At 55.9% G+C, this 21,835-nt stretch overlaps 1 protein-coding gene across 1 annotated transcript; it reads right to left on the bottom strand.

Annotated features, from left to right (window-relative positions):
- Positions 1-1,243: 1,243 nt before the first annotated feature.
- On the bottom strand, positions 1,244-19,930 carry PCK2 (phosphoenolpyruvate carboxykinase 2, mitochondrial). Its single transcript, XM_075569047.1, is given in 17 exon segments — positions 1,244-1,665; positions 1,668-1,728; positions 1,730-1,831; positions 1,833-1,924; positions 1,927-1,998; positions 2,682-2,777; positions 4,426-4,563; positions 4,881-5,099; positions 5,578-5,740; positions 6,161-6,348; positions 8,304-8,531; positions 13,418-13,453; positions 13,456-13,497; positions 13,500-13,600; positions 15,796-15,994; positions 15,997-16,049; positions 19,319-19,930. Coding segments are annotated over 17 exon segments (1,941 nt in total). The 5' UTR covers positions 19,348-19,930; the 3' UTR covers positions 1,244-1,543.
- Between the last annotated feature and the right edge of the window lie 1,905 nt (positions 19,931-21,835).

A 21,835-nucleotide genomic window follows, 5' to 3' on the forward strand; every position in this document is an offset into this window, starting at 1 on the left:
AATTAATCATTGGTCGGCGGGACTCTGACAGGGAAAGGGTTAATCATTGCCCCGTGGGTCTCTGGCAGGGAAGGGGTAATCATTGATCGGCGGGACTCTGACAGGGAAAGGGTTAATCATTGCCCTGTGGGTCTCTGGCAGGGAAGGGGTAATCATTGATCGGCGGGTCTCTGGCAGGGAAGGGGTTAATCATTGCTCTGCGGGTCTCTGGCAGGAAAGTGGTTAATCATTGCTCTGCGTGTCTCTTTCAGAGAAGGATCTCTGGCATGGAATGGGTTAATTATTGCTCTGCGGATCTCTGGCAGGGAAGGGGTTAATCATTGTTATGGAGGTCTCTGGCAGGAAATGGGTTAATCCATTGCTCGGCAAGTCTCTGGCATGGAACGGGTTAATTATTGCTCTCCGGATCTCTGGCAGGGCAGGGGTTAATCATTAGTCTGGGTCTCTGGCAGGGAAGAGGTTAATCATTGCTCTGTGGGTCTCTGGCAAGGAAGTGGTTAATCATGGCTCTGCGGGTCTCTGACAGGGAAGGGTTAATCATTGCTCTGTGGGTCTAGCAGGGAAGGGGTTAATCATTGTTCTGCACCTCTGGCATGGAAGGGGTTAATCTGCGCAGGTCTCTGGCAGGGAAGGTGTTATTCATTGCTCTGTAGGTCTCTGGCAGGGAAGGGGTTAATCATTGCTCTGCAGGTCTCTGGCAGGGAAGGGGTTAATCATTCTACCAGTCTCTGGCAGGGAAGGGGTTAATCGTTGCTCTGCAGGTTTCTGGCACGGAAGGGGTTAATTGTTGCTCTGCAGGTCTCTGGCAGGGAAGGGGTTAATCATTGTATCACGAGGGAGGTCTATGTCAATCTGATGTGGGGGAGAGGTCTGTCACTGAAGGGGGGGGGAGAAGGTCTCTCTGGGAGGGGGGGAGGTCTGTCACTGTGAACGGGGGAGCGGGGGGAGGTCTCTGTCACTGGGATCAAGAGGGGGAGGGGGTGAGGACTCTGTCACTCTGCCCTGGGGGTCTCGAGTATCTCTGCAAGACAGTGTGACTAACCCCCTTCCCCCCCGTGACACGCACATGGGGCGAAGCGCACACCGGGCGACGCACGCACACACCAGGCGACGCGCACACACACACCGGGTGACGCGCGCACACACACCGGGCGACGCGCGCACACACACCGGTCGACGCGCACATGATCACAACTCATCCCACCATTAAAAAATTATTTATTTTCATAAAAAAGACGTAAGATTTGTTTTTTGATCAACAGACTGAGCGGCGCAATCCCTGAGGTCCCCCGCCACGTCACCGGCAGGTCATGCGTGGCAAGGCACTGACTGCGGTGTCTCCTTCCCGTGTCACCCTCATGCCCTCTTCAGTGTCACGTGGCAGGGAACATTATTGGCTCATCTCTTTGCCCCCGTGTCTCGTGGTAGGGGGACATGAACATAGGTGTGTAGCTGGAGTAAGATCATTCTCCCCTGTGTTTACACACCTCTTCCCCCTCACATACTGCTCCCCCTCTGCCCGCTCTCTCTCCCCCCCCCCCCCTCACATGTGGTTCACCCTCTCCTCCAGACCCCGTAGCTCCTCCATGATGGGGGGAGGCAGGTCTTCATTCACCTGTTCCGACAGGTACCTCCCCACCTCCCTGACCTCCTGCTCCCAGAATCCTTTGGGAGGGCGAACAGCTGTTCCGTGTCCACTCCCCCCAGCCCTTGGAGGTCCAGGGCCCCCCTCCGCTGGGAGGTAACCGATGGCGCTCTGCCGGGCGCTCGCCTCCCCCTCCACCCTGCGGAAGATCCAGTCCAGCACGCGGGCGTTCTCCCCGAAGCCGGGGCCACAGAAAGCGGCCAGCCCCGTCCTTGCGAAACCAGTTGACATGGAAGATTTTGGGGAGGTGGCGGCCCCCCTCCTGCTGCAGGCTCAGCAGTGGGACAGGTAGTGGCCAAAGTTATAGCCAAAGAACGGACGCATGGCGAACGGGTCGTGCATGATAACTTTACCTGCAGGGGGGGGGGAGAGGGGGGAGGAGGGGGAGAGAAGGAGAGAGCTTGTGAGGAGGGGGATAACAGTATGAGCTCGGGTTTGGGAGGGAGGGGGGTAAGAGCTCAGTTTGGGAGGGAGGGAGGGGGGAGTAAGAGCTCGGGTTTGGGAGGGAGGGGGGTAAGAGCTCAGGTTTGGGAGGGGGGAGTAAGAGCTCGGGTTTGGGAGGGAGGGGGGGTAAGAGCTCGGGTTTGGGAGGGGGAGTAAGAGCTGGGGTTTGGGGGGATAAGAGCTGAAGTTTGGGGGGGTAAGAGCTGAAGTTTGGGGGGGTAAGAGCTTAGGTATGGATGGGGGGTAAGAGCTGAGGTGGTTGGGGGGGGAGTAAAAGCTGGGGTTTGGGGGGTAAGAGCTGGGGTTTGGGAGGGATAGGAGCTCAGGTTTGGAGGGAGTAAGAGCTGGGTTCTGGGGGGGTGTAAGAGCTGGGGTTTGGGGGGGGGGGTAGGAGCTCAGGTTTGGAGTGGAAAGGAGCTCAGGTTTGAGGGGGAGTAACAGCTGTGGTTTGGGGGGGATAGGAGCTCAGGTTTGGGGGGATAGAAGCTCAGGTTTGAGGGGGAGTAAGAGCTGTGGTTTGGGGGGGATAGGAGCTCAGGTTTGGGGGGATAGAAGCTCAGGTTTGGGGGGAGTAAGAGTTGGGGGATCTCACCTTTGTGCTCTGCAGCCGCTGTGGACTCTGATCTCATTGACGCTCCGACGAAAACTCCGTGAGTCCAGTTATAGCTCTCGTACACCAAGGGTACACCTATATATATACACACATACACACATAACCCCTACAGTATACAGTATATATATCACACCCTTACATCACATGACTCCCCTACAGTATAAGTATTAATAATAAATACACCCTCCCCCCTGTCAGGAATGAAAGGGACTATGTACTAGCTAAGAAAAACATGGGATTAAAGACTGCAAGGTCCGTAACCGTTTTCACACCGCGAGAGATCACTGATTGGTTCGCTGCAGAAAACTGATAACAGATAAGGGGTGCCTGGGGGTATACAAGGCCAGGTGAGATTCTGTGCGTGCGGTGCAGTTTTACCGAGTCGCGCGAGTCTCAGCGAGACAGTGCCGGGATCCGTTTGCCTCACATGGCCCTCTTCAGCGCTCTGCCCGGCGCCTATCCTGACTGCACAGAACCGGGCCGGTTATACGTAATGTCCGTTCTTTATATTGAGGGGTGGTCTCCTCTGTTGAGCATCTGCTTGGGCTGGGCTTTTTTTCTTTCAGAGAGGGAGTCACACCCCAGAGTTACTTTTAATCTAGTGGGAACGGGCCAAAAGAAGGGCCTCAGCCCCGAAACGTTGCCCCCCTGGTATCCCTTTGTGTTACCTTTCTCTCTTCCGTTCAGCCTGTAGAGAGATCTGTGTATCTCCTGGGAATGTTCTCCAAGGCGGCAGCCAGGCAGGGAGCGAGCGCACTGCCGCTCATGCGCGGTGACGTCACGCTCCCTGCTCGGCCGGGAGATTTGTGGCCGGCTAGGTGCGCACGGGGGGGGGGGAGGCGATTCAGGGGGGCGGCCGTGACGCCCCTCATTGCGGACAACAAATTCAAATTAGCTGCTTGCAGAGCAAGCAAAGCGCTGCGCTGGCCACACACATTGCCTCATTGTGTTTCATCGCGGCCAGCGTGAGCGCGCACGCTCAGCGCCACCCTGGCCGCAGCCTTACAGATCACTATAGAAACAATCCACCCCAGTCTCCAGTGTCCCCACACTATTTTATATTATTTGTCGTTACAATAAAGAGATGCGTTTATGTTCCGTTCACACTGCTCACACAGTGATTACTAGGGGACTTCTCTCACTTGTATCCATGTTACTCTCATGCTGCTGTTACCCCTGGCACCTGGGGTGCACTGGTAACCATGAGCACATGTGTAGGGCTACAGAGCTCTGCCTTATAATTAGAGCTCACTGTACATTAGGGTAACTGAGTGCATAGTGTTGGGGTCGCCCTCTTCAGTCCCCCGCCTCCAGAGATATCCCTGGTTAGGGCTCTGTTTGCCATCTCATTCCTACCCAGAGAGCACCCAACCTTCACTTGTACATAGGGTGTGCAGGTGTCACCTCCTGTTTCTATCATCACACGGGGGGAGACATTAAAATGGCGGTGGGCCGGACACATCGCAAGAAGAAATGACCATCGTTGGACAAAGATGGAACTCCACTGGATTCCGAGAGAGATTAAAAGGCCAAGACGATGCCCCAAAGTAAGATGGGAGGAGGAGATGAGAGCGACGTGGAGAAGAGCGGCTGATCATTGGGGTGGGGGGCTTCATCCAGCAGTGGGGAGACATGGGCTGGAGATTACATCACATGACTCCTGTATGTATATATCACCATGCTTATACCCGTACACCTGCATGTGAGGTATCTATATACTCACCCTCTGGCCGGCGCCCGCCGAAGATGATTGCATCTATCGGGACCCCCTCCGGGGACTCCCACGCCTCGTCCATAATGGGGCACTGTGCGGCTGGGGCGCAGAATCGCGAGTTTGGGTGGGCGCAGGGATCCTTATCACCTGCAAACACGGGACACATGTTACATGTCATATACGTGTCCTTGAGATCCACAGAAGGCAGTATTTCCTAGTATTGGGGGGTATGGGGAGCAGTGCCCTGCAGTGGTGTGAGAAGGGGGGGGGGAGTATTTTCCTCCGTTGGTGAAGGGTAGGGGGAAGTTTTACCCAGCGGTATTGAGGGAGGGTGATGGGGGGGGGGGCAGTATTGAGGGAGGGGGTAGTGTTGAGGGGGGCCCGGTATTATGGGGGGGCGATATTGAGCGAGGGGGGGCAGAGTTGACGGGGGCAGTATTGCCCAGCTCAGGACGTTTCCAAACCTTGCTTCCAGGGTTTCCCCAACCATGAGGTAACAGTGACCCCGGGGGGCAGCGGCTGATCCAGACCCTCCCAGTAGACGCCGCCCTCGCTGGTCTCGCCCACGTTGGTGAAGATGGTGTTCCTCTCGGCTGTGTGCAAGGCGTTGGGGTTTGTCTTCACCGAAGTCCCGGGGGCAACCCCGAAAAACCCGTTCTCTGGGTTAATGGCTCGTAGACGGCCTGAGAGGGCGATATGGGGGGAGGTTAAAAGGGGACCCGACTCACAGCGTCACTGCCCCCCCCCCCCAACTCACAGCTTCACCTCCTCCCCCCAACTCACAGCATCACTGCCCCCCCCCAACTCACAGCATCACCCTCTCTCCCCCCAAATCAGCATCACCCCCTCCCCCCCCCAACTCACAGCGTCACCTCCTCCCCAACTCACAGCGTCACCTCCTCCCCCCCCAACTCACAGTGTTACCTCTCCCCCCCCCACAAACACACAGCGTTACCTACCCCCCACAAACACAGCGTTACCTCTTCTCCCCCCCCACAAACACAGTGTTACCTCTTCCCCCCCCCACAAACAGAGTGTTACCTCTTCCCCCCCCCCCCCCCCACAAACACAGTGTTACCTCTTCCCCACCCCTCTCCAGAAACAGCGTTATCTCCCAACCAGCCCCCCCTCACTGTTTCTCCCGCCCCCCCCCTTTCTCACCCTGGCTGTCGAATTTCATCCAGGCGATGTCGTCGCCCACACACTGCACCTTCCACCCCGGCAGCGCCGGGCGCATCATGGCCAGGTTGGTTTTGCCGCAGGCGCTCGGGAAAGCGGCAGCGACGTATTTCTTACGCCCCGCGGGGTTTGTGATGCCCAAAATCTGACAGGACAGAGACCCCAATGAGAGGGGAAAGGGGGGGAGCACCGAGATAAAGAGGGAGCACGATAGAGGGGGTGCAGGAGAGAGCGTGGGGAGGGGGAAGGGAAAGGCGGGCCACTGGGAAAAGAGGGGGCAAAATAGAGGGGGGTTACCAAGGCAGGAGAGAGCGAGGGGGGGCACTGAGATAAAGAGGGGTATGATAGAGGGGGGTACTGGGGCAGGAGAGAGGGGGGACCCCAGGGGGCAGGAGAGAGGGGGGGCAGAAGGGAAAGGGGGGAGGCCACCGGGATAAAGAGGAAGCACGATAGACAGGGCTTACCAGTGGCAGAAGAGGGGGGCCGGAGAGAGGGGAGGCAGGAGAAAGGGGGACCCCAGGGGGCAGGAGAAGGGGGGGGCACATAGGCACCATGCTGCCCTCACCAGCATATGCTCAGCCAGCCAGCCCTCGTCCTTGGCGATACGTGACGCGATTCGCAGAGCGAAACATTTCTTCCCCAGCAGAGAGTTCCCTCCGTACCCGCTGCCAAACGACACGATCTCTCGGGCGTCAGGAACGTGCGCGATGAGCGTCTGCTCCGGGTTACAGGGCCACGAGTTCACCAGGGGGGCTGGGGGGTGGGGAGAAGATATATATATAAATATATATATTATATATAATATGTGTGTGTGTGGTGTAACTCCGCTGAATAAAACAAGTGAAAGAGAGATTAGATAAAGCGCCCGCACAAGCGCCGCTAACCGACGCCGGCTGCAGCTGGGAGATGGAGAACCGGCTTAAAGTTGGATCTCCGTTGCCACGATGGATTAAGTCCGACGCCTGCGATGGTGGCCCGCCCAGGGGACCGACCGGATGGTGACACCGATGGAAGGCGCCGAGGGACCCGAATGCCGTCGATAGTTCGTGTTCCGGCGCCTTCCATCTGGCCGGCTGTCTGGGCGGGCCGCTATAGCAGGCGCCGGACCGTATCCTTCGTGGTAACAGAGATCCAACTTTAAGCCAATTGGATTGGTTCATCTTTTCTGAAGCAGCGATGACTATTGAAGATCCTCTCTCCCCGCGGCGGATCCCGGCGGGACGCTGATACCACATTTTCACCATATGGATATTGTGGCGCCTAAGTTGTTCACATTTATATAGAACTTTGGTACTTTAAAGAGCAAAGTGCGCGCTGTCCCAAAACAAGTCCCTTGGTATCCAAAATAAACGGTTATCCCTCCGCTGCTCCTGTTCTCCCGTGATCGGCGCGGTTAGACCGGAACATATGCAACAAAAAAGGGCGCAAAAAGAGAAAAACACAATAACTCATAGATCACTAAAATATTGATAAAATTGGCTAAATAAAACTTACATAGTAAAATGGGATCATGTAGATCCAATCAGCCACACGTGAGAATGAGGCACGAAAAAGGAGGTTCCCACACGTCCACAAGCCACGGATCTAAGTTGGAATATAGTCCGGTTCTCACTGCTAGGTGTTACAGCTGTGTGTGGCTGGAGTCCGCGTCCTCGCGTCCTCCCGAGCGTACGTCGTCACGCCTACTCGCAGCTACGTGATGACTTCACCCCTACGCGTTTCGCGTCATATGACGCTTCTTCAGGGGCTTGGTCTTACTGTTTTCATACATGCCTATATGTATGTGCTATTTCATTGTTATAGGATGCATGTTTTAGTTGCTTTTCTATGGGTTAGTACCCGTTGTTACACTAATTGGAAGGCTTTACTGCAACTATCTAAGATCCCTATTGGCTGGGGAATTATCTATTCCGGTATTTTAAACGGCCATAGGATCAGTAAGACCAACCCCCTGAAGAAGAGTCATATGACGCGAAACGCGTAGGGGTGAAGTCATCACGTAGCTGCGAGTAGGCGTGACGACGTACGCTTGGGAGCTACGACCATCCCCCTGTTTGCACGAGGACGCGGACTCCAGCCACACACAGCAGTAACACCTAGCAGTGAGAACCGGACTATATCCCAACTTAGATCCGTGGCTTGTGGACGTGTGGGACCCTCCTTTTTCGTGCCTCATTCTCACGTGTGGCTGATTGGATCTACATGATCCCATTTTACTATGTAAGTTTTATTTAGCCAATTTTATCAATATTTTAGTGATCTATGAGTTATTGTGTTTTTCTCTTTTTGCGCCCTTTTTTGTTTTATATGAACTTTTGTACTTTATCTGCATTATTTCTAGAAAGATATATATATATTCTATCAAAACAACAGAAGACAGCGCCGCCTCCATAGCGTAACTCTGTAATAATATTTCATTAATTCGAAAAGATAAAAACAGGCCACTCACAAAAATGGAAGTATCTGCTCATGAAGCTGTAAATACAGCAGGAATCATCGTCTGGGTAGTAATGAATACTCATCAGGTACACCTCCTTTGAAGGGCTGGATCCTCGTTGTGGGCGGGTATGACGTGTGCACGTCTGAGTAACAGCCTGAGTAACCCCGAACCGGAGGCAGGGTAGGGGGACTCGGCTACATACACATACAGGGAGGGGATATATACACACACACACACACACACAGGGATGGGATATATATATATACACACACGCCTGGGGAGGGTGGTTACCTTTCAGGGGGGAGGGGCCGCCCCACAGAGTGTAGACACTTCACAAACTCCCCGTCCCCCAGCGCCTCTAGGACCTGCGCGCCCATCCGTGTCATAATGCGCATACTGGCAACTACATACGGGGAGTCGGTCAGCTGCACCCCAAACTTAGACAAGGGGGATCCCAGTGGGCCCATACTGAAGGGAAGCACGTACATAGTGCGGCCTGGGGGGAGAGAGAGAGAGCGTGAGGGGGAGGGGGGGAGAGAGAGCACGAGGGGTGGGAGAGAGACAGCGTGAGGGGGAGACAGAGCAGAGGGAGAGAGATGGGCGTGGCAAGAGAGCATGAGGGGGGAGAGAGCATGAAGGGGATGGGAGAAAGCGTGAGGGGGGAGAGAGCGCGTGAGGAGGGGGAGAGAGCGCGTGAGAGAGATCGTGAGAAGGGGGGTAGAGAGATCGTGAGGAGGGGGGGAGAGAGATCGTGAGGAGGGGGGAGAGAGAGATCGTGAGGAGGGGGGAGAGAGAGATCGTGAGGAGGGGGGAGAGAGAGATCGTGAGGAGGGGGGAGAGAGATCGTGAGGAGGGGGGAGAGAGATCGTGAGGAGGGGGGAGAGAGATCGTGAGGAGGGGGGAGAGAGATCGTGAGGAGGGGGAGAGAGATCGTGAGGAGGGGGGGAGAGAGATCGTGAAGAGGGGGAGAGAGATCGTGAAGCGGGGGGAGAGAGATCGTGAAGAGGGGGGAGAGAGAGATCGTGAAGAGGGGGGAGAGAGAGATCGTGAAGAGGGGGGAGAGAGAGATCGTGAAGAGGGGGGGAGAGAGAGATCGTGAAGAGGGGGAAGAGAGAGATCGTGAAGAGGGGGAGAGAGAGATCGTGAAGAGGGGGGAGAGAGAGATCGTGAAGAGGGGGGAGAGAGAGATCGTGAAGAGGGGGGAGAGAGAGATCGTGAGAGTGGTGGAGACAGCGTGAGGGGGTGGAGAGAGCGTGAGGGGGAAGGGGAGAGCGCGTGAGGTGGGGGTGGAAGAGAGAGCGTGAGGGGGGTGAAGGGAGAGAGCGTGAGGGGGTGAAGGGAGAGAGCATGAGGGGGGTGAAGGGAGAAGGCGTGAGGGGGGTGAAGGGAGAGAGCGTGAGGGGGTGAAGGGAGAGAGCGTGAGGGGGTGAAGGGACAGAGCGTGAGGGGGGTGAAGGGAGAGAGCGTGAGGGAGGTGAAGGGAGAGAGCTCACGTGTGGGGGGGGGGGGTGAAGGGAGAGAGCGTGAGGGGGGTGAAGGGAGAGAGCTTGAGGGGTGAAGGGAGAGAGCGTGTTGGGGGTGAAGGGACAGAGCGTGAGAGGGGTGAAGGGAGAGAGCGTGAGAGGGGTGAAGGGAGAGAGCGTGAGGGGGTGAAGGGAGAGAGCGTGAGGGGGGTGAAGGGAGAGAGCTTGAGGGGGTGAAGGGAGAGAGCGTGAGGGGGGTGAAGGGAGAGAGCGTGAGGGGGTGAAGTGAGAGAGCGTCAGGGGGGGTGAAGGGAGAGAGCGTGAGGGGGGTGAAGTGAGAGAGCGTGACAGTGAGAAAGGTTTAAGGCGGGAGAGAGCTTTAGATACAAAGGGGGTAGAAAGAAGACATCCTTGAGAAGAACGCAAGAGTCTGGATGGTGCATAGCGAGAAATTAGGGCTGAGATGTACGGAGGGGCAGAAGAGTGAAGGGAGAGAGCGTGAGGCGGGTGAAGGGAGAGAGCGTGAGCTGGGTGAAGGGAGAGAGCGTGAGGGGGGTGAAGGGAGAGAGCGTGAGGGAGGTGAAGGGAGAGAGCTCACGTGTGGGGGGGGGGTGAAGGGAGAGAGCGTGAGGGGTTGAAGGGAGAGAGCGTGAGGGGGGTGAAAGGGAGAGAGCGTTAGAGGGGTGAAGGGAGAGAGCGTGAGGGGGGGTGAAGGGAGAGAGCGTGAGGGGGGGTGAAGGGAGAGAGCGTGAGGGAGGTGAAGGGAGAGAGCGTGAGGGAGGTGAAGGGAGAGAGCTCACGTGTGGGGGGGGGGGGTGAAGGGAGAGAGCGTGAGGGGGTGAAGGGAGAGAGCTTGAGGGGTGAAGGGAGAGAGCGTGTGGGGGGTGAAGGGAGAGAGCGTGAGAGGGGTGAAGGGAGAGAGCGTGAGAGGGGTGAAGGGAGAGAGCGTGAGGGGGGTGAAGGGAGAGAGCGTGAGGGAGGTGAAGGGAGAGAGCTCACGTGTGGGGGGGGGGTGAAGGGAGAGAGCGTGAGGGGGTGAAGCGAGAGAGCGTGAGGGGGGTGAAGGGAGAGAGCGTGAGGGGGGTGAAGGGAGAAAGCGTGAGGCGGTGAAGCGAGAGAGCGCGCGGGGGGTGAAGGGAGAGAGTGTGAGAGGGGTGAAGGGAGAGAGCGTGAGGGGGGGGGGAAGAGAGCACGAGGTGAGGGGGAAGAGAGAGCGTGAGGGGGGGGGAATAGAGAGCGTGAGGTGGGTGAAGGAGAAAGCGTGAGGGGGTGAAGGGAGAGAGCGTGAGGGGTGTGAAGGGAGAGAGCGTGAGGGGGGTGAAGGGAGAGAGTGTGAGGGGGGGGAAGGGAGAGAGCGTGAGGTGGGTGAAGGGACAGAGCGTGAGGGGGGTGAAGGGAGAGAGCGTGAGGGGGGGTGAAGGGAGAGAGCGTGAGGGGGGGTGAAGGGAGAGAGCGTGAGGGGGGGTGAAGGGAGAGAGCGTGAGGGGGGGTGAAGGGAGAGAGCGTGAGGGAGGTGAAGGGAGAGAGCGTGAGGGAGGTGAAGGGAGAGAGCTCACGTGTGGGGGGGGGTGAAGGGAGAGAGCGTGAGGGGGGTGAAGGGAGAGAGCGTGAGGGGGGTGAAGGGAGAGAGCGTGAGGGGGGGTGAAAGGGAGAGAGCGTGAGAGGGGTGAAGGGAGAGAGCGTGAGGGTGGGGTGAAGGGAGAGAGCGTGAGGGGGGTGAAGGGAGAGAGCGTGAGGGAGGTGAAGGGAGAGAGCGTGAGGGAGGTGAAGGGAGAGAGCTCACGTGTGGGGGGGGGGGTTGAAGGGAGAGAGCGTGAGGGGGTGAAGGGAGAGAGCTTGAGGGGTGAAGGGAGAGAGCGTGTGGGGGGTGAAGGGAGAGAGCGTGAGAGGGGTGAAGGGAGAGAGCGTGAGAGGGGTGAAGGGAGAGAGCGTGAGGGGGGTGAAGGGAGAGAGCGTGAGGGGGGTGAAGGGAGAGAGCGTGAGGGAGGTGAAGGGAGAGAGCTCACGTGTGGGGGGGGGGTGAAGCGAGAGAGCTTGAGGGGTGAAGGGAGAGAGCGTGAGAGGGGTGAAGGGAGAGAGCTTGAGGGTTGTGAAGGGAGAGAGCGTGAGGGGGTGAAGGGAGAGAGCGTGAGGGGGTGAAGGGAGAGAGCGTGAGGGGGTGAAGGGAGAGAGCGTGAGGGGGTGAAGGGAGAGAGCGTGAGAGGGGTGAAGGGAGAGCTTGAGGGGGTGAAGGGAGAGAGCGTGAGGGGGTGAAGGGAGAGAGCGTGAGGGGGTGAAGGGAGAGAGCGTGAGGGGGTGAAGGGAGAGAGCTTGAGGGGGTGAAGGGAGAGAGCGTGAGGGGGTGAAGGGAGAGAGCGTGAGGGGGTGAAGGGAGAGAGCGTGAGGGGGTGAAGGGAGAGAGCTTGAGGGGGTGAAGGGAGAGAGCGTGAGGGGGTGACGGGAGAGAGCGTGAGGGGGGTGAAGGGAGAGAGCGTGAGGGGGGTGTGACAGGTAGGGGGTAAATATGGCTGCTGTTAATAAAGGTTAAGCCGCCATTACCCCTACCTGTCAGTAATACAGTGTGTTATGTGTTAAATATATATCCCCTGAGGAAGGTCCCATTTTGGAGGACCGAAACGTTGGGTTTCTTGATGTAACACTATTTTCACTAATACACTTTGTGAAGTTTTCTACAATTGAGTGCTGTCTCTTGCTTTACCAGACACCTCGGAACGGTAACACATATATATATATATACATATATATATATATATATATATACATATATATATATACATATATACATATATATATATATATATATATATATATATATAGCAACTGTAAATATTACTGTATGTTCATTTGCATGTCTTAGACATATATACATATATACATAGATCGTATATATACGATGTTGCCTGGTTCCAGCACCTCAGGGACCAGGGGTTAACTTTATGTTCAGTTGGAAAGTTGCAAAGTGTCTGCGACCTTTCCCTGTAACTCTTTGTATGCTGCTTTTTTTTAATGTTGCATTTCTAGCCACCAATCAGGACCCGGACACATAGCCAGCACCTGCCTGAATGTTGCAACATGGTGGGTTAAGGGTATAAACAGGTGGGAGGGAGACCCTAGCTCGCTTCAGCTCAGCTTTGGCTTCAGCTCAGCTCTCTCTCTCTTGGCTGAGAGGATTCCAGCTGCAGTGCCAGTTCCTGTACCGGTTCCAGGCAGGAGGTCGGTCAGGTCCAAGAATAGTTCCTGTAAGCACTGCAGTGCAGGATAACGGGAAATCTCCTTGGGGGAGGTCTCTGCGACTAGGCCTGCAGGGTTTCCCCAGTTTCCTCAGTTGTGAGTATGTGTTGTCTGTTTATTTGTACAGTTGTGGATAACTTTTTTCCAATAAATTAATTGTATAATGTTTCTGTCTGGCGAGTGGATACCTGGTATTAGTCCTGGTCTCCCGTCACAGAGGGGAAGAGAGAAGGTGGGGGGGGGGGGGGGGGGAGGGGAATGGGGGTGAAGAGAGGGCGGGAAAGCGTGGTGAGGGTGGAGAGAGTGAGAACGTGAGGGGAGGAAGAGAGAGTGTGAGGGGTGGAGAGAGAACGTGAGGGAGGAGAGCGCATGAGGGGGGGGAGAGAGTGTGAGGGGTGGAGAGAGAACGTGAGGGGAGAGCGCATGAGGGGGGGAGGGGGGGCATAGAGCATAAGGGGGGGAGGAATGAGGGAGAGGAATTAGGGGGGTGAGAGGAATTAGGGGGAGGTACAGATGAGAGGAAGATAAGGTGGGAATTAATGGTTTAGGGGTGAGGGAATAGGGGAGGAAAGGAGGTGAAAATAGAGGGGGAGAGAGGAATGAGAGGGGAGGAAAGGACGGAGAGATAGAGAACTCGTCAGAGAGTTCCCAGCAGAAAGAGACAGTTCACTGTGGGCCTGTGACTGACCTCTCATACAGCCGGGGAAACGCTCTCTCTTTGCGCTCTGAAGTCCTGGGGTGACATCCAGTTTCCGAGCTGTCCTTTACGCCGGCGCTGGGGATGGGGATAGTCTCTCGTTGACTCTCTGTCACAATAACCGTCTTACTCTCCACACGAGCAACGTCCTTTGGGTCTGTCCGAGCGAGCCAGCTGTGTGTGAGAGAGAGGGGGAGTGAGAGAGCCAGCTGTGTGTGAGAGAGAGGGGGAGTGAGAGACAGCTGTGTGTGAGAGAGGGGGAGTGAGAGACAGCTGTGTGTGAGAGAGAGGGGGAGTGAGAGACAGCTGTGTGTGAGAGAGGGAGTGAAAGACAGCTGTGTGTGAGACTGAGAGGGGGAGTAAGAGATAGCTGTGTGCGAGAGAGGGGGGGGAGTGAGGAGAGCCAGCTGTGTGTGAGAGAGAGGGGGGAGTGAGAGAGCCAGCTGTGTGTGAGAGAGAGGGGGAGTGAGAGACAGCTGTGTGTGAGAGAGGGGGAGTGAGAGAGCCAGCTGTGTGACAGAGAGGGGGAGTGAGAGACAGCTGTGTGTGAGAGAGAGTGAGTGAGAGCCAGCTGTGTGTGAGAGAGAGTGAGTGAGAGCCAGCTGTGTGTGAGAGAGAGGGGGAGTGAGAGACAGCTGTGTGTAAGAGAGGGGGAGTGAGAGACAGCTGTGTGTAAGAGAGGGGGAGTGAGAGACAGCTGTGTGTGAGAGAGGGGGAGTGAGAGAGCCAGCTGTGTAAGACAGCTGTGTGTGAGAGAGGGGGAGTGAGAGACAGCTGTGTGCGAGAGAGGGGGAGTGAGAGACCGCTGTGTGTGAGAGAGGGGGAGTGAGAGAGCCAGCTGTGTGAGAGAGGGGGGAGTGAGAGACAGCTGTGTGTGAGAGAGGGGGAGTGAGAGACAGCTGTGTGAGAGAGAGGGGGGAGTGAGAGACAGCTGTGTGAGAGAGAGGGGGAGTGAGAGACAGCTGTGTGTGAGAGAGAGGGGGAGTGAGAGACAGCTGTGTGTGAGACAGAGGGGGAGTGAGAGAGCCAGCTGTGTGAGAGAGGGGGAGTGAGAGACAGTTGTGTGTGAGAGAGAGGGGGAGCGAGAGACAGCTGTGTGTGAGAGAGGGGGAGTGAGAGACAGCTGTGTGTGAGAGAGGGGGAGTGAGAGACAGCTGTGTGTGAGAGAGAGGGGGAGTGAGAGACAGCTGTGTGTGAGAGGGGGAGTGAGAGACAGCTGTGTGTGAGAGAGGGGGAGTGAGAGACAGCTGTGTGTGAGAGAGGGGGAGTGAGAGACAGCTGTGTGTGAGAGACAGCGAGGGGGAGAGAGAGGAGGGGAGAGAGTGAGCCAGCTGTGTGCGAGAGACAGCGAGGGGGGGAGAGAGTGAGCCAGCTGTGTGTGTGAGACAGAGACGGGGAGTGAGAGAGAAGGGGCGATTGAGTGAGAGTGAGCCAGCTGTGTGTGAGAGACAGCTAGGGGGAGAGAGAGGTGGGGAGAGAGTGAGCCAGCTGTGTGTGGAGACAGGGAGGGGGGGGGGGGAGAGTGAGCCAGCTATGAGAGGGGGGGAGAGACTGAGCCAGCTGTGTGTGAGAGACAGCTAGGAGGAGATAGAGGTGGGGAGAGAGTGAGCCAGCTGTGTGTGGGAGACAGCGAGGGGGGGAGAGAGTGAGCCAGCTGTGTGTGTGAGACAGAGACGGGGAGTGAGAGAGAAGGGAGTGAGAGAGTGAGAGTGAGCCAGCTGTGGGAGACAGCGAGGGGGGGAGAGAGTGAGCCAGCTGTGTGTGGGAGACAGGGAGGGGGAGAGAGAGAGAGAGGGGGGGAGAGAGTGAGCCAGCTGTGTGTGAGACAGCGAGGGGGAGAGAGAGCTCGAGAGGCACGCAGAGAGAGCGCGAGGCACGCAGAGAGAGCTCGAGAGGCACAGATAGAGAGCGCGAGAGGAACGCAGAGAGGGCGCGCGAGAGGAACGCAGAGAGGGCGCGCGAGAGGAACGCAGAGAGGAACGCAGGAGAGGGCGGGCGAGAGGAACGCAGAGAGGGCGCGCGAGAGGAACGCAGAGAGGGCGCGCGAGAGGAACGCAGAGAGGACGCGCGAGAGGAACGCAGAGAGGGCGCGCGAGAGGAACGCAGAGAGGGCGCGCGAGAGGAACGCAGAGAGAGCGGGCGAGAGGAACGCAGAGAGAGCGCGCGCGAGAGGAACGCAGAGAGAGCACGAGAGGCACGCAGAGAGCGCGAGAGGCACGCAGAGAAAGAGAGGCACGCAGAGAGCGAGAGAGGCAGACACGCAGAGAGAGAGAGAGGGAGACACGCAGAGAGAGAGAGGGAGACACGCAGAGAGAGAGAGAGGGAGACACGCAGAGAGAGAGAGGGGTATGCAGACCGAGCGCTCTCACCAGTTGGGGTATTTGTGCAGTCTCCTGATCATTCCCTCCTGCTGCAGTAAGGTGAGGATGGTCTCGTTCTCAGTGGGGGTCCCGTCACAGATGTGGATGTTTTGGGGGTCACAGAGCTCAGCTCCTCCCACCACAAACTCTCTGACCGCCGGGGGGAGACGCTCCATCTGCCCGCTCAGGACACTCATAGCGTGTCCCCCCGGGATCTCACCCGCTGAGCCTCCACCCATCCTCGGACCGTCCGGGAGCACAGCCTGCCAGAGAGAGACAGGGTAAGCCCCCCCAGATACATCCCGCCCAACAGACAACTCCCCCATTAATCCCCAGCCCCCCATCCCTCCAACCCACCCCTCCCCCACATTCCCTCCAACACACACATCCCTCCAACCCACCCCCTCCCCCACATTCCCTCCAACACACCCCTCACCCACATTCCCTCCAACACACACATCCCTCCAACAAACACACATCCCCCCCATCCCTCCAGCACACATATCCCCCCACCATCCCTCCAACACACACATCCCCCCCACTATCCCTCCAACACCCCCCCTCCCCCACATTCCCTCCAACACACACATCCCCCCCCCATCCCTCCAACCCACCCCCTCCCCCCACATTCCCTCCAACACACCCCCTCCACCACATTCCCTCCAACCCACCCCCTCCCCCACATTCCCTCCAACACACACATCCCCCCATCCCTCCAACACACACATCCCCCCATCCCTCCAGCATACATATCCCCCCACCATCCCTCCAGCACACATATCCCCCCACCATCCCTCCAACACACACATCCCCCCCACTATCCCTCCAACACCCCCCCCTCCCCCACATTCCCTCCAACACACACATCCCCCCCCCCATCCCTCCAACCCACCCCCTCCCCCACATTCCCTCCAACACACACATCCCCCCCACCATCCCTCCCACCAACACATCCCCTCCAACACACATCTCCATCACACCCCATCCATCAAACACACCCCTCCCCCCCACCATCCATCTAACACCCCCCTCCCCCCACCATCCCTCCAACACATTACTGCCTTCACCATCCATCCAACACAACCCTCCCCCACCATTCCTCCAACACATCACCGCCCCCACCATCCATCCAACACCCCCCTTCTCCCCATCCCTCCAACACACCCCTTCTCTCCAACACCCCACTCCCCCACCATCCCTCCCAACATACACACACCCACCATCCCTCCCTCCAACACCCCCCCCCACATCCCCATCACACCCCCCTGCCCATCCCTTCAACACACCCCTCCCCCCCACCATCTCTCCAACACACCCTTCCCCCCCACCATCCATCTAACACACCCCTCCCTCCAACACCCCCTCCTCCCCATCCCTCTAACACACCACCTCCCCCTCCCCTCCAACACACCTATCACCCCCTCATTCCCCCAACACACCCCTCCCCCCACCATCCCTTCAACACACCCCGTCATCCTCATCCCTCCAACACACACATCGCCCCCACCATCCCTCCCCCATCACCCCCACCATCCCTACCCCATCACCCCCACCAACACACAATCTACCGAAGACTCTCACAGCCCCCACCAATCTGAATTCTTTCAAAACTAAGGCTGTCTTTAATCTGGTCTGTAACTGTTACATAAGCCTATAATATATATTATCTCTAACTGTGCCTGCAATGTCTGGTATATAATGTATTCCCTGCTCACTCATTGTAACTATGTGTTTGTCACCATGTATCTGTCATCGTAACGCTGTGCCCAGGACATACGTGAAAGCGAGAAGTAACTCTCACTGTATTACTTCCTGGTAACACATGTTATAAATAAATTAATCACCCCCTCCCCCCTACATAAAACTTTGCAGCCACGAAGTCTTTCCTGAAGAGCTTACAATCTTATATTGCTGCACAGGGAGATAAGTTCCCCCCACCCCCTCAAAATAGATCTATCCCCCACTTTCCCTCTAACACAGATCTCCCCCCCCCCATACACATTGCACAATCCCCCCCTGGAATGTATTGCCCTACCCCCTCAAGCCACTGACCCCCCAGAGTCCTGGGTACATAGAGGCCCGCCCCACTCAGAGGTGTCTCAATATATTATTAGCCGGACTGGTTCCTCTTGTTTCACTTAATTCTGCCATTACCTCACAGTGACTTATGACCCCAAAACCAGATAACCCACACGTACACATATAGCTACAGTATATACAGCCACTGGGGGTATCTAGTGATATACATATATACACATACATGGTATATACTGTACATACACACACCAACATACAGTGTACATATAGAGGTCACATATACCTTTATACACACATACAGGGTATTTACAGAGATACTTATATAAATATACATTATAGCATATGTGTGTATATATATATATATATATATATATATATAAAATCAAAAAAACGAGTAGATGATACCGTTCTGTGGCTAAATTCTGTACTAAGCTCTGCTAACATGGTACAGATACCTCTACATACATACATACACACATACATATATGCATACATACATACACACACACACACACACACACACACACACACACACACACACAGTGCAGAATAAATGAGTTCTTCAGTATTAGGTGATACATAAATTGTTAGTCCAAATAAAAAAAGGTATTACCTAATACTGAAGAACTAATTTATTCTGCACTTTTACAACTGGACTAACACGTCTATTCCCGTTATATATATATATATATATATATATATATATATATACCCGATACTGTGAAGTCAGGAAGACACCCTACAGGTGTTCAGATATGTGTGCAAATATTTTCTTTATATAGTGTAAAATGGTGTATTTTAATTTGTTATGTTTGTTGCTTTTGTATTGATGTTTGTAAAATTGTTTTTTTTTTTTTTTTTAAATAAAAAAATACCCCACATTACATATACACCCAGGACTGTATGATCCAGTCTCTGATACTTTGCAGTCAGGGGGTCATCCTACATTACATATACACCCAGGACTGTATGATCCTGTCTCTGATACTTTGCAGTCAGGGGGTCATCCTACATTACATATACACCCAGGACTGTATGATCCTGTCTCTGATACTTTGCAGTCAGGGGGTCATCCTACATTACATATACACCCAGGACTGTATGATCCTGTCTCTGATACTTTGCAGTCAGGGGGTCATCCTACATTACATATACACCCAGGACTGTATGATCCTGTCTCTGATACTTTGCAGTCAGGGGGTCATCCTACATTACATATACACCCAGGACTGTATGATCCTGTCTCTGATACTTTGCAGTCAGGGGGGTCATCCTACATTACATAGACACCCAGGACTGTATGATCCTGTCTCTGATACTTTGCAGTCAGGGGGTCATCCTACATTACATATACACCCAGGACTGTATGATCCTGTCTCTGATACTTTGCAGTCAGGGGGTCATCCTACATTACATATACACCCAGGACTGTATGAGCCTGTCTCTGATACGCTGCACTCAGGGGGTCACCCATCCTGCACACACGGATACTCACCCCACGGTACGCACGGAGAACGACGGCATGACTAGGACAGAGAAGGAGAGAGCAGCCTCCTGCAGCCGGTGAGATGGGTAGGGTCAGAGTCCTGGGATGCAGGGGGGGGAGTTAGAGTCCTGTGATGGAGGGGGGGTCAGAGTCCGGGTGTGGAGGGGAGAGGATCAGAGTCCGGGGGTGGAGGGGAGAATCAGAGCCCTGGGATGGAGGGGGGGTCAGAGTCCTGGGGTGGAGGGGAGAGGGTCAGAGCCCTGGGGTGGAGGGGAGAGGGTCAGAGCCCTGGGGTGGAGGGGAGAGTCAGAGTCCTGGGGTGGAGGGGGGAGGGTCAGAGCCCTGGGGTGGAGGGGAGAGGGTCAGAGCCCTGGGGTGGAGGGGAGAGTCAGAGTCCTGGGGTGGAGGGGAGAGGGTCTGGGGAGGGGGAAGCGGGACAGTGCACCGAGGTCTATACGTGTAAGTTCCTGTGTCCCCGAGCACACACATCCCGTGTCACCGTGTCCGTCCCCTTCCCCGGCTTCTGTGTCCCTGTCTTCCTAGAATAGCAGCCACTGTCCTACCTGTCCATTGGCTGCTCAGGGACAAGCCCCTCACACACACCCCCAACCCCGTCCCACCCCAAACTCTGCACCCTGGCTGCTTCCCCCTACTGCCCAGACTGTCCTCTGTTCATCCTCTTCCTCCCTCCCCCCCCCAAAAAAACCCAAACTGCAGTATATCCCCTCCCTTAAATCCAACCCCCCTCTCAGCGCTCCTCCCCCTCTCTCAGCTGATGTAAGAGTACACTGGTCTTGAGTGATCAGTAATCCCCTTCCCTGAAACAAACACACACACCCACCCAACCCCTCTATCTGTCTCTCTCATACCTTCTGTCTATCTGTCTCTCACACCCTCTGTCTGTCTGTCTCACTCACACCCTCTCTCTGTCTCGCTCACATTCTCTCTGTGTCCGTATCGGTCGCTCACACACACTGTCTCCTGTCTGTATTTCACACACAGTCAGTATCTGTCTGTCTGTCTGTCTATCTGTCTATCTGTCTGTCTCACACACACAGCTACCTCCTGAGAGGTTATAATCTAGAGGTAATAAGGGGTAACGTGTCTGCTCATTGTGGCACCGCAGTATATTCCAGCCACACAGCTGATCCCATTAAGGTTTGGGAGTGTGAAAGTCAGGGGGTGTGAGATAAGAGTGGAGATTGGTCCAGCCGCACAGCTGCTCCCAATAGGGTTGGAGTTGGATGTCAGAGAGATGGCAGATAGGCTTTCTTGAAACGGTGGGTTTTCAGGGACTGTTTAAACATCTGAAAGCTGGGGGAGAGTCTGAGGGTGCATGGCAGGGAATCCCAGAGAGAGGGGGCAGTGCAAGCTGGGGGAGAGTCTGAGGGTGCATGGCAGTGAATCCCAGAGAGAGGGGGCAGTGCAAGCTGGGGGAGAGTCTGAGGGTGCATGGCAGGGAATCCCACAGAGAGGGGGCAGTGCGAGCTGGGGGAGAGTCTGAGGGTGCATGGCAGGGAATCCCAGAGAGAGGGGGCAGTGCAAGCTGGGGGAGAGTCTGAGGGTGCATGGCAGGGAATCCCACAGAGAGAGGGGGCAGTGCAAGCTGGGGGAGAGTCTGAGGGTGCATGGCAGGGAATCCCACAGAGAGAGGGCAGTGCAAGCTGGGGGAGAGTCTGAGGGTGCATGGCAGGGAATCCCACAGAGAGGGGGCAGTGCGAGCTGGGGGAGAGTCTGAGGGTGCACGGCAGGGAATCCCACAGAGAGGGGGCAGTGCGAGCTGGGGGAGAGTCTGAGGGTGCACGGCAGGGAATCCCACAGAGAGGGGGCAGTGCGAGCTGGGGGAGAGTCTGAGGGTGCACGGCAGGGAATCCCAGAGAGAGGGGGCAGTGCGAGCTGGGGGAGAGTCTGAGGGTGCACGGCAGGGAATCCCACAGAGAGGGGGCAGTGCGAGCTGGGGGAGAGTCTGAGGGTGCATGGCAGGGAATCCCAGAGAGAGGGGGCAGTGCGAGCTGGGGGAGAGTCTGAGGGTGCATGGAAGGGAGTCCCAGAGAGAGGGGGCAGTGCGGGAGAAGTGTTGCAAACAGGAGTCAGAGGAAGTAATAAGGTGGGAGGAAAGACAGATGTCACAGAATATAGGGGGCGCGTGGGTATGTCCTTGTGGATGAGGGCTAAGGTGTAAGGGGGGACAGTGTCGTTGAGACTTTTGTATGTCATTACTATGGTTTTATATTTAATTGTAGAAGATATGGGAAGTTAGTGTTGAGATATGCGTAGCGGAGAAGCAGAAATGGAGCGGTGAGTGAGGTAGAGCCGCCTGGCAGCAGTATTTTGGATGGATTGGTATTGGGACAAGCGAACATGGGGAATGCCAATTAAGAGAAGGTTACAGTAGTCAAGGTGGGATAGGATGAAGAAGCCAATTAGGATTTTAGTTGCATCATGAGTGAGGAAAACGCTGTATCCTGGCAATATTTGAGGTGGAGATGGCAGGACTTCATGAGGGACCGAATGTGAGGAATGAAC

Source organism: Ascaphus truei, chromosome 13, assembly GCF_040206685.1.
Source record: "Ascaphus truei isolate aAscTru1 chromosome 13, aAscTru1.hap1, whole genome shotgun sequence".
NCBI lineage: Eukaryota > Metazoa > Chordata > Amphibia > Anura > Ascaphidae > Ascaphus > Ascaphus truei.